We start from the raw sequence: 12,521 nt of genomic DNA, 5'->3' as shown, positions 1-12,521 counted from the left end.
ACATATAACACTGAAGCTATCCTCAGTAAATCCTAGGCTATAACATTTAAGTTATCTCCAATAAATAATTGACAAAAGTTCAAGACTAGAGAAAATCAGGAACAAAACTGTAATTGCTTGATCAACACTTAAGTTGATCTGCGTACAACAGTAAACTCAAAGTTAATTTACAAAAATGTCTTTGTAAACCTTTGACATTATATTTCAGCACACTGAGTTTTGCCAGTGGCTGTATACATTTAAATTGAGCAAAAAAAAAAAGTTCAAATAATCTATTTTCTAAAATCTCTAAACTTTTCAGTCCAATAATTTTGAATTATACATTTATAAAAGAGTACAAATAGTTCTGATTCCCTATCGCTGTAAAAGAAGCACTATCAGAGACTGCAGTTTATAACCAAAATACAGGTTTTGTAATTTAAAAAAAAGTGTTTAAAATCTAATAGTTATAGAAATGTTTTAAACTGTAAACAAATGTCAGCAAAAATAGTTTATTTGAACTTTAGCACGAGAACCAGAGTAAAACTGACTAAAGTGTCAAAAATAAACAGTATATTTGATGAAGAGAACAGATTTCTAAAATTCATTCAGTTTTACAAACCTAGTCTGCTGATACAGGATAAACAAATGTTTAACTATATGACTTCTAACTTGACAATGTCCTTTTAATAGAATACATTTATAAAGCTCCTTTAATCCCAGAGGTTCTCATATTGCTCTAGAAACCCAAAGATGTAGCTATTTCTCTGTGTGAACAAAACACAAAATTTTGTCCATCAATGAAGTCCTGCCACTCTGGGACTAGAAAAAGATAACAGTTTAACAATATACAGCAACACTTCACCAATTTAGGAAAGAAAGCATTCCTTAACCAGTGCATTAGCAGCAAAGAATATATTGCATACCTAGCTCTTGCATAGTTTTTTGATCAGTACATCTCAAAACACTTTAAAAAGAAGTAACACTTTAATCTTGGTTTTACAAATGGGGAAAACTTAGGCCCAGAAGCGTGATATGACTTGCTCAAGATCACCCAGCAGGCCAATGGCAGAACCAGGAATAGGATCCAGTTCTCCTCTAGGCAGAAAAAATGAACTTATGAAACAGATCAAACAGTTTTTTCAGATGCAAATTTTCACCTTTTGACTACATACTTGCTTGCACACAGCCTATTTGCTCAAATGTAACGTTCCTGTGTACAGGAATATACACAGATAACCAATAATTAGATTTAGTGGGAATGAAAAAAAGGAGCACCATATGACACCTAGAAGCGTTTATTTTATGCAACAAACTTAAATATGATCATGTGTACATAAAAGTGTACACTGTATCTATGTTGAACGATGCCAGGAAACATAATATTGATGCAACAGTCGTCTAAAATAAACATTAAAAATGAGCCTGAACAGGAAGACAAAATGCAAAACAGACTTACTTCCAATCAGCACAATGCTTAAAATTGAGAGCAATCCTAAACATTTCCAACTTTCCTTACAAAGCTGCCAAAGTCCAACTATTTTTAAAAATTGACTTTTTTACATCAATAATAAAAATCTGGTGACAAACATTATAAAATCAAATGCTGGACTGTCTTTACTCCTTTAAAATTTCGAATATTCCAACAGAACAGCTGAAGTAAAAACACTTAAAAATGATATATGTTTTTATAAAACAAACATCAATATGTACATTTATTGCAAATTATATTAAACTAAAAGGGAAGAAAAATTAAAAAATGAAAAGTCTACTTGCAAATCAATAATAATTTTAAGTGATTATTTTCCCACTCTGATAAAAATCAGAAAGCAACATTTATAAAATTGCCACCACATGACTTTTCATAGCAGGGAACTGAAATCTGTACATCTTATTTTTGCAGAAAAGTAGGCAGGCGTAAAGAATTATACATAAAACAGTCTCCAAAAGTAAAGCAAAGAAATATTTCTTGTGATTTTTCCTCTAGTCTTGTTTCCATTCAGTAGACTTTCTACTTTTTCTTGTGAAACATGGGAATACCTGGCTCTAGGATCATGAATTTTCAATGTCAGTAAAAGGACCTCCTCCTTTGACTTTCTTTAAAAAAAAAATGCAGCATGAAAATTAATGGAGTAAAACACTTTTAAACTCCAGATATGCAGAAACTGGAACCAAGTGTTAAGCAATTTGCTTAATTATTGACTTTTCATAAAAAAAAGTCTCTGGGGAAATAAGTACAGATGCTTTTAGCCTCTTTCTCAAGAGTTTCTGCTTTACATTTCCATTGAGAAGGATTAAATTTCATGTAAAAGGGAAGCATAGTTTTCCTTCTGTTGTCAGAGCTGAAAGCTGTGTGTTTTGAAGTAATTTCAGTTCCTGTACAGGAAATTTCAGAATCTTAGTTTTTGCAAAAGCTTGGAGCTTGCCTTTATTTGGCCTTCATTTCCTCCCTTTTCGAGTAAGTTTTCTTTTTACCTTGTATGGGAAAAAAGAAAATAACAGTTAAATATTTGGATAAAGAAAATTCAGTTACTTCTGAACCATAAAAGCCACCCTCACCAATGTGTATATTTAAGTTCCTACAATCTGCTTGACTCTTCACTTGTGATTTTAATCTTCCGGTGCTATATCGTATCTTCTTCTGAACTATCACAGGTTCAATAAATCTGCATTTTCCTACTGCGTATTTAACAAAACCATGTTTTAACACAAAGTTGAGATAAAGAAACCTGAATGAAGGTAGATATATTCTTTAATTTCCAGAACTGAACAGCATTTTCTCTTGCTTAGCCACACTGAATTAATGTAGTAGAATGGGGAGAATAACTTAAAACAAATGCTTTAAGAATTCAAGTCTACAAAAGACTATCACTGAACTCTTACCTAAAACCAAGTAAGCCTGCAAATAATTTTTCTGATATCCAAAAATAATTACTTACAATCAAAAAGCTAAGGTTTTGAGATAAGTCTCACACTCAAAGGTGTTTTTATACAAGGAAAATTGGATTTCTTGCTTCCCTCCTGCACAAACTACAGTACAGTAAAAATATAAAACAGCCCTGTATAAGTCCCTGCTGCACCTTAAGGAAGCCTCCCTCTGCTAGCTCTGTATCCTCAGTGTCTTCCTGGCTGCTCTCACAGGCTTTAAAATGATCCATATCATTTGAGGAATATCCTGGACTTGATTCTATCTCCAACAGTGAATCTCCATCACTTCCCAGCACCTGGCTTCTGAAAAATGTTAATACTGTTTTGACATTTCTTTAGGAATAACTGAGTTTATACATACTGCAAAAGAAGCTATTTGATACATGGCTGGTTTAAGTATGTAAAAAAATAAACACCACAGAATTTCAAGGAAAAGTGTAAAATACAGATTATTTTTGACCGTATACTAATATGACCCTTTGTGGGGTTTGGGGCTGTTATCTGTCACTTTAAGCAGGTGTCAGTCTTGCTGTGAGATGGGAAGGCAGGGGAAGATCTCTTTTTGTTCCATACAGATTGAATGTAGTTGCAAACTAGAAACCACAGTCTCAGTGGGCAATCCTCCCACTTCCTAGGTTGATGCAGTCAGAGACATGATTTTCTCTATTCTGATAGGACATCTCTTGTATCAATAATAATTACAATCATGCCCATGTGATTTTTGGACTGCTTTCAAGATGCAGTCTCTTCCTTATTAAACATTATTTTATTGCACTATTTTTTCAGTTTTAAATAATTTTTAATCTATGATAAATTGCTTATAGACCTATTGAAATACTTATTTCAGGTTAAGTTGTGGGTTTTTTTGAACACATTAAATTACTTAGCATGTTTTTGCATTTTAAAACTTGGCAGGTTCTTACATTTAAAAACATGTTTGCAGATAGGCATCCAAGATTGTGCTAACCCAATTCTTCAAATCTTTTGAATGTTTAGTTCTGGTGTGTTAAGTTGTGTTTTAAATGTAAAGAACATTCTGTGAATGCATAAATCAAAGCATGTATACAGGAAATGAAAAAGGGCTCTAACAAAGTCAAATAGCTACTTGGTGAATGCACAGTTTCAATTTCTGATATCCATTTGGTTTTTTATATTTTCAGACAACCGATACTTTTCAAGAAAGGACATGGATTAAAAAAGCAACAAATGCTTAAAAAAATTATTAAAAAGCGTATTTCATTAATTAAAGATACAGTACTTTTAACTTTTGTTAGCCATTTGATCCAGGCAGGGTTCTGAGTTAGAGCACATGTATATCTGCATTAGTGAGTGGAGTGAAAAATCCCAACTCTAACACTCTTAGCTCTTTGATATAGTGATGCTGATGATGATGCCAAGGGAAGCACCATATTCAAGAAATAATATTGTACAAAAAGAGGATATGTTTCCTGGTCTGATATATCCTATTCAGTGCTCTGAAACTTGTTCTCATGGCATATACATAGATTTAGTCTTGAGATACACCAGGAAAAATATATTTCATAATGCAATGTGCTGAACCATGATGCTGGTTGTTTGTAAACGTTTTTTTGGTTGTGTATTTAAACCATTTGTTGAATACATTACATTCTAAAGCTCAGGATATATCTTGGGGTAGGAAAGATGCTATTTTTACCTTTGCAGATCAATTTGTCTCTGTGCTGGTGCTGCTTTTTTTGCTATGTCTTGCTGTTTTGGTGCTTTGGCATTACCTGCCTCTAAACCTCCTGCACTTTCTTGACTGACTGCTGCCCTTTTCCTTCCCCTGCTAGATGGTTTATTTGTTTCATCATTTTTTACTGTGGTGCCCTGAGATTCAGATTTGGGTGGACGCCCTCTCCTAGGTTTGGGAGGGGCTGCTTGTCCTGTTTCATCTGCTTTTTTTTCTTCTGTTTTTTGATGAATATTTTCTGTTCCAGCTGCTACTGTCGTTCTTTTTTTTCCACGTTCAGTGCTAATGTTTCCTTGTGTAGCCTGATCAGAATGAATCTCCTACAAAAGAAAAGAAAAATTCCTATTTAATAAAAACAAGATCCCCAAAGATGAAGCTGGAATTGTTACCAACCTCAGACACAAGCATGAATTTGTGAAGCAGACAATTCATACAAATGCAACAATTCATACAAATACCCATCCATATGTAGGCTTGGTTTTAGTGAAAAAAACATACCAAAATGGAACTTTTTGGCATAGTTGCTTGCAATAAATTTAATAAGTGAAACTTTTAATGTATGATGCAGTGCATTGTTTTTCAGTCTGAAAGTAACATCTTTGTAGTTTGAAAGTAACTAAGATCATGGTAGGACTGTAATACTCTGACTTCCCACTATGTTCCTACGAGGCATGCTATTTCGCTGTCTCTTTGGCCATCAATAGGAGATCATCAATGAGCAATGGCACTGGTGAAACAAGTCTTAAGTGCAGCAAAAAAGGGTTTAATTTGGTAGGTGGGAATTCTGAGCCCAATGTCCATTAAAGTTGTAGTATTAGTAGTAATAATAATAATTTAAAAAAATTAATTAATAAAAACACTCCAGGACCCACTCCATGACAAAAAACAGGTTGTGGGGAGGAACAGAGAGGGGTATTCAAAGACCATATCTGGGATGATGACTGTTAGCATTATGGCTCTACTATTTACATTATTTCCTGTGTCTACAGATTTTTCAAGGTAGTCTACAGATTTTTCAAGGTAGTTATTCTTATGGGTAAAAATACCAGTAGAGCTGAATGGTCCCTGTAGCTGGCCCCACTTTTATCAGACAGTTTATGAACTGAACACAGGAGTCTGAACTTCAGATTAGCAGAAATATTGTGATGGTTTTGCATCTCCTTGTTCATGCAGAGCAAGTACAATTACAATACAATTCATTACTCAATACCAGAGATAAAGTAAAATTACTCAGCTGCCACCAAAACTTAAAATGGCATTTATGAGATAAAATAACTTCATAGCCAAGTTCTTAGTTCTGGCATCATCTCCTCACTTTCCACTAACTAATTCAGAACATTGTATGTTTTTGTGAACCTGTGACATGTTAACACTGTGACAGCACTTTCAGTTTGCCAAGGTCTGTATACACTTCTTCATCTACAAACATTGTAAACATGTTATTGATTAAAAAAAAGTTTGTTCATCAGGAAATGTCCTTGCAGGTGCTTGAAAAAAACCATTATAAAAAGGCTATTGCTGTTTTAGGAAACTGACTTGGTCTATGGTTCAGCCAATCAGAAATCAGTCATTTTAATTATTTTTAAATGACATCAACCATCTGGTAGTTTGCTTTGCTGATGTTACTTCCATTTGATATTAACTGGACATCATAAAATATTTGTTAGTCAATTTTTATTTTGCTATAGAGTAGTGGTTTTCAACTTTTTTTCATTTGCAGACCTCTAAAAAACTTTGAATGGAAGTGTAGACCCCTCTGGAAATCTGAGACATAGTCTGTGGACCTGACCCCCAAGGGTCCAAAAACCACAGATTAAAAACCACTGTTTTATGGTAACAACAACCTTCTGCGGACCCCCACGTGTCCATGGACCACCAGTTGAAAGCCACTCCTGTAGAGTAATAAAACCACATAAAACCAAGTATTTCCAAGAGTTTTTCAGACACACAAAAACTGTGTTAATCCCCTCCTTTTTTTAAAAAAGAGTGAAAAATTAAACAGTTTTTGTTTAGCTGTTTTAAAATTTTATATATGGCATTTATCACTGTGGCACCTGGTTATCTCATGTCATTTAAAAGATCTCCATTAAAACCATTCACCATAAGTTAGATGCTGTGTCTGAAACCAGGATTTTCCCTTGTTAGAAGTTCCATTATTATTTTTTAAATGGCTGAACAAACTTCATAATAAGGTAGTCTTCTCTTGTTTTTTCTGTTTTTTTTGTTTTTGTTTTTTTAATAGTCTTATATGAGGCATTTGGGTAGTGGCTGGGAAGAATTTTATTTCTCAAATTTTGATCATAATGCTTATAGACATGTTGTTCTTGAAAGATCCCTAAAAATTGCTAATATATTATATATAATTTATAGCACATAAGGAAATAATTCAGCATGATTAAAAAGGATTCAAAATGTAATACCAGAAAGAAAGGGCAGAGATTAAACACACTCTATAAAATAAATTAATGGAAAAAATACTCAATTTTGGGAACTATTTTATAGGCAATTTTATAGACAATATTTTATTCATAGTGACCTTCGAGCTAGTCACCATTTGTATAGTTTTGTGTAATCTTAGTTTTCCTTTGCAGTCAGAGCAACATAACTGGAACATATTAAGGTCAAGCAATGACAGAACTGGAAATGAAATTCAGGAGTTCTTGGCTATAAACCCACTCTTCTTCCTCACACTTATGTGTGGATGAAGGCTTCCTAGTATATGTTTCTGTGAAATACACTCTTTAGGAACCGAGCATAGGCTGATATAGATCACAGCAAACTTATATAAAAAATGCTTTAGAGTACATGACCCATGAGAGCAGGTTAGGAAGCTAGCATCCAGTTGGTGTAGACCACCTCAATTAAAAAAAGAGATGTGGACATAAGATCACAAACTGTCTTTAATAACTAAATTATCTTGAGCAACCCAAAGTTAGTCAAAGGTATAAGTTCTCAACAAAGCCAGCAGATTAAAATAAATTTGGTGTTCCCTTGAGCAAGACACCTTGAAATTATGATGAAGCAAATGAGTAAGGGTTGAGATTTCCAAAACCAGCTAGGGAATTTAGCCACACAACTGCCTGTGTTATTAATGGGAATTGTGTACCTAAATACCCTATAGCTTTGAGAATCTCAACAAGACATTTTTTCAAAAAGTCGGAAGACTTACTTTTTGGAACTGTCCTATCTCCCATATACCTTGTCCAATTTGTCTCAAACTTTACAGAAAAATTCCATCCTGGCAAAAAACTCACAATTGTGAACTTTCAGAAAGATTCTTTAAAGTTTTGAAGAAAGTGCAGGCAGGATGTCATAAATGATCTTACATGACAGCAACTTATACCCTGTCTATATAAAGATTAGCCTCTTTCCACAATACATACTTGAAATGCCTGCTTACATCTTTACTTAAATATTTACCTAAGAGATTGGATGAATATATGTACTAAATCATAAAATTAACACAGTATGTTTCAATCAACTATCCATTCCCTCCTCCATAATTACAAAAATTTAGTACTGACCTCAGATTTTTAAAAAATTGTATTCTATGAGACAGGTTTTTTCCTTCTTTAAAAGAAACACAAGGAAATAAAATATTAAAAACTCAAAGTTTAAATACTATTTTGGTTGTGGCACAATCTTAGTAGATACAAAGAAATTTAATGGCTGGGAGGGAATACTCCTTACTTAACTCTTGTGCATGTATTCCTCTCTGTCTTCGACAATTGCTAATATGGTGTTACTATATTATAGAACAGTGGTCCCCAAACTTTTTACCTCATCCCCCCCTTATCCCTGTCCGTACCCTTCTTCCCCCCAGCTACGGTTGAGTAGGGCTGTGTTTGGGACTGGGGGCTAGGGCCAAAGGCTGAGGCCACAGCTGGAGGTGGGTCTGTAGCCAAGAGCAGGAGTTGAGCAGAGCTGCAGCTGGGCCATGGTCAGGGTCTGAGGCTGGGGGTGTGGCTGGGAGCGGGGCCAGAGATCACAGGTGAGGCTGGAAGTGGAGTCAGGGCAGAGATGGAGCGGGGCTGGGTGGTGCTCCCCGAATATTCCTCCACGCCTCCCGGGGGGGGGAGGGAGCCCCACAGTTTGGAGACCTCTGTTATAGACTGAGCATCTTTACAACACCCTTGACACATTTTTAGTGATTTTATTAAATTGAATGAAATCTCTGACTACACCTATTTAACAGACCAGGCAGGTCTGTCAAATGTAAATAGTCAAATACACTGGACATAACCTTAGCTTAAAACAACATTAAAACTGTGAACAAACTGAAAAAAGATGGGAAACATGACGGTTCCATCATGTTCCCTTTCACTCCCCCATTGCTATTTCTCAAAGACATTTTCACATTCTAGAAGAGAAACAAAAGCTTCACAATGACTGCCTTTCCAAGCAGACACCTACTTCCCAATTAAAGCTAAAGAAAATCAAAGCAGAAATGCAAAGAAAAATAAGAGACATGAAGGATAAATGGTGGAGTAACAAAGCAGAAGAAACAGAAACACTAGCTGGTGAAAATGACTCCAAGAGACAATACGACACTCTTAAAGAAGTGTACAGACCAAGAAGTAACACCATCACCCCAATAAAGAGCGCTGATGGAAACCAACTACTGACAGATAAGCAATACATCATCAACAGATGGAAAGAGCATTTTGCTGCCTTGCTGAACCAAATAGGAAATGTGGATCCTGATGTAACAGAAACTCTGAACCAACTACCTACCCAATATGATCTCAACCGTCCAATTAGTATGGATGAACTGGAGAAGGCTATTAAGAGCATGTGGGGTGGTAAGGCACTGGGACAAGATAGGATTTCTTTTGATGTGTATAGGCATGGAGGACAAGAATTGAGGTCCCAATTATTTACTTTATACTACATGGGTTGGGAGAAAGAAGAACTTCCTCAGGACTTCAAAGACACACTAATTGTCACTATACACAAGCGTAAAGGTGATAGATCAGATTGTGGAAATCACTGTGGCATTTCTCTTCAATCAGTAGCAGGAAAAATCCTTGCCAAGATACTACTAAATAGACTCAAGATAATATTAGAGCAAGTGCTACCTGAAAGTCAGTGTGTTTTCAGAGCAGGAAGATCAACAAACAACATGATATTTTCCCTAGACAACTACAAGAGAAATGTGTAGAACAGCACAAAGACCTCTATGTGGTTTTTGTCGATTTCGCAAAAGCTTTCGACACAGTTGACATGCACACTCTGGAAAATTCTATTAGCCTATGGATGTCCTGAGCACTTTGTTAATATCATCAGGCAGTTTCAGGACAACATGACCGGCAGAGTATCAGTGGCAAGAACTGTGACTGAAGCCTTCCCCATATGCCAGGCGGTTAAGTGGCGTTGTGTGCTTGCTCCAACCCTCTTCACTTTATTCCTTGCAGCAGTGCTCTCAAACATGAATGCAAATCTCAGCACTGGCGTCTACGTATGTACGAGAAGTGACAGCAAGCTATTCAATCTGGCCAGGTTACGTGCTAACAGCAGAGTGAGAGAAGGGTGTGTTAGGGAGCGTCTCTTTGCGGATGACTCAGCTTTGGTTGCTCATACCCAAAAAGATATGCATGAAATTACAACATGTTTTGCTGATGCAGCATGCAAGTTTGGGTTGAAGATCAACACAAATAAGACCAAATTACTGTTCCAACCAGTCAACAGACAAACTGGTAATAACATTAGACCAGTTATTGTCATCAATGGTGAAGCTCTTGAGAGTGTTAACTCCTTCACTTACCTGGGTAGCACAGTGACAAATGACAACACTGCAGATGCTGAGATAACTTCATGTCTTCAAGCTGAATCCAGGGTTTTTGGCAGCATTAAAAAGCGACTTTGGTCTCAGCGTGGGATCAAAATGGCTACTAAGGTCAAGGTCTACAGAGCAGCGGTGATACTTTCTATGCTGTACTCCATACTGTTTAAGAACACATGCCAGCTATCTATTTGTCTGAAAAAATCATTAGCTGTTCTGAAAATAAGCTGTCTTTTTATAGGCTGACAAAGGAAATGAGATAATTACATTGAATGAGATGAGGCACCAATTCCTTCAGAGACCATCTAGAAAATGCTGGTATATAGTAAATGAATTTTCATGTCAGATTAGCTATAAAAGGTAGTATTCATTTTTAAAAATATGAAATCTACCTTGTTTTTTACAGGTTCTGTCTTTGCTGGTGTGACTGAAATAATCCTCACTGGATTTTCATCATTTTCGCTGACCCCAGTTTCTGATATGTCTGAACTCTGTTCCCTGTTAGAGGAATTAAAAAAAAAAATCATGCAACTTTTCTCCCCCTTCATTAAAACACAGGCAGGCAGGATTGCAGACTAAAGTAGAAAAAAATTCACCTGTCTTCAACTTTTACATTCCCCTCACCAGAATGTTTCCCACATAGGCAAGAATTAACTTTCATTCAAGTCTAATATCACCAGAGGAAGATAGGAACAAATCTATTAATCAAGACCAGGAATTTGCACACAGCTATTCAAGGAGGGGAGATTTTTCACAAAACATACCATAGTAAAAATATTCAAAGACATTACTGTGTACACTCCAGGATCACGCAAACTTTGCTTCAGCTGAGGGACACAATCTAAATTAATATCCTTTAATTTTCTCAAACAATGGAACTTTTAATTGTACTCAACAGTCTTTCTTTAACAATTTATCCTATCAAGTTCATCAACTATGAAAAAAGATAACCTCAACCATAAAATTTCAAAGTGCAAGCTCTCTCTCTCTCTGGGCCAGATTTTTAAAAACCAATGGAAGTTAGGCACTTAAATACCTTTCAAAATCTGGCCCTATATACTTCAGAAAATAAAGCATTCTCCTGTCACACATTATAAGTAACATTTATTCATACCATTTCATTTCAGCCTTCTATTAAACTACAAATCAATTTATATGTGCTTAATCTGCAGAACACTTTGTTTTAACTGGGACACTACAATCATGAAAAGATGAAGAAATTATATTTATTGTTTATTAAGCAACATGATTAATCTTAATTATTTTGTATTAGAAACATGTGGGCTGTAGAATCAAATTACACAACAATATTCTTGTTAGTGTTCTATTAATATATTTTCATATGGAAAATATTAAAAAGCTGTAGTTAAAGTGTTCAATCACATGACATCAGGATACATTGGCAATCCATCTGGATCTAAATTGTCTTTATTATGACTAATGCACTCATACACAAGAAAGAAAATTCTCTTAATTTAGTGAGGTTGATCTCTTGTTTCTAGGTACTCATATTCCATGGTAATGGACATGGTACAAGATCCTACATCACTTATATAGGTTCAGCTGTGGTTTAGTTGCTTGAGAACAGGGCAGGGAGTCAGGAGAGTTAGATTCTATTCCTGTCTATGCCACTGAGTGGCCCAGGGCAGTTCACAATCTCTCAATATGTCAACTATCCTGACTATTAAAAAAAAAGGATCATGAGATGCCTATAAATAACCCTGGGTTATCGGGATAAAAAATGCAAAGATTGTTCAAATCCAGCAAAGTTCAATGGCATACAAACAAAACACTCATTTCCTAAACAGAGGAGTATATAGTGTGAAATGAAGTAAAGAGCATCAGTAAACAAAAACAAAAAACGCCATATACCTTGATCTGTTTCCTGCAGGAGAGCTCAGCTCTGAGTTTACACTAATATTGCCCCCAGTCTCTGATCCCGTGCTTCTAATATAAGGTCTCCTTCCAGTTGCAGATAATGGTTTGTTTACTGCACCTAATACACCAGTTGGTTTTGGCTAAAATGCACAGAGATTTGTTTAAGCTTTTTTTAAAGGCATACAAACAGGAATTTTAAAAATACACTAATTTAAAAAAAATATTTTCTATGGTATAGTGAGG

General features: G+C 35.5%; 1 protein-coding gene across 5 annotated transcripts in view; it reads right to left on the bottom strand.

Moving 5' to 3' along the window:
• Positions 1 to 1,261: 1,261 nt before the first annotated feature.
• PDS5A (PDS5 cohesin associated factor A) overlaps positions 1,262 to 12,521 on the bottom strand; it is a 172,735-nt gene continuing 161,475 nt past the window's right edge. For 4 of the 5 annotated variants that reach the window (XM_067531116.1, XM_067531118.1, XM_067531117.1 and 1 more), the window contains 4 exons: positions 12,273 to 12,418; positions 10,793 to 10,898; positions 4,583 to 4,938; positions 1,262 to 2,454 (listed from right to left, as the gene is read on the bottom strand). In XM_067531116.1, coding sequence (XP_067387217.1) covers positions 2,451 to 2,454; positions 4,583 to 4,938; positions 10,793 to 10,898; positions 12,273 to 12,418 — 612 coding nt within the window. In that variant the 3' untranslated portion in view covers positions 1,262 to 2,450. Of the gene's footprint in view, positions 2,455 to 3,059; positions 3,211 to 4,582; positions 4,939 to 10,792; positions 10,899 to 12,272; positions 12,419 to 12,521 lie in introns of all 5 variants that reach the window. The other variant, XM_067531120.1, reaches the window with a different exon arrangement.

This window comes from Emydura macquarii, unplaced genomic scaffold, assembly GCF_026122565.2.
Source record: "Emydura macquarii macquarii isolate MOO-44397 ecotype Brisbane River unplaced genomic scaffold, CSIRO-AGI_Emac_v2 contig_3128, whole genome shotgun sequence".
Lineage (NCBI taxonomy): Eukaryota > Metazoa > Chordata > Testudines > Chelidae > Emydura > Emydura macquarii.
The sequence above is the reverse complement of the archived record's forward strand: the minus strand, read 5'-3'. Positions and strand labels throughout refer to the sequence as shown.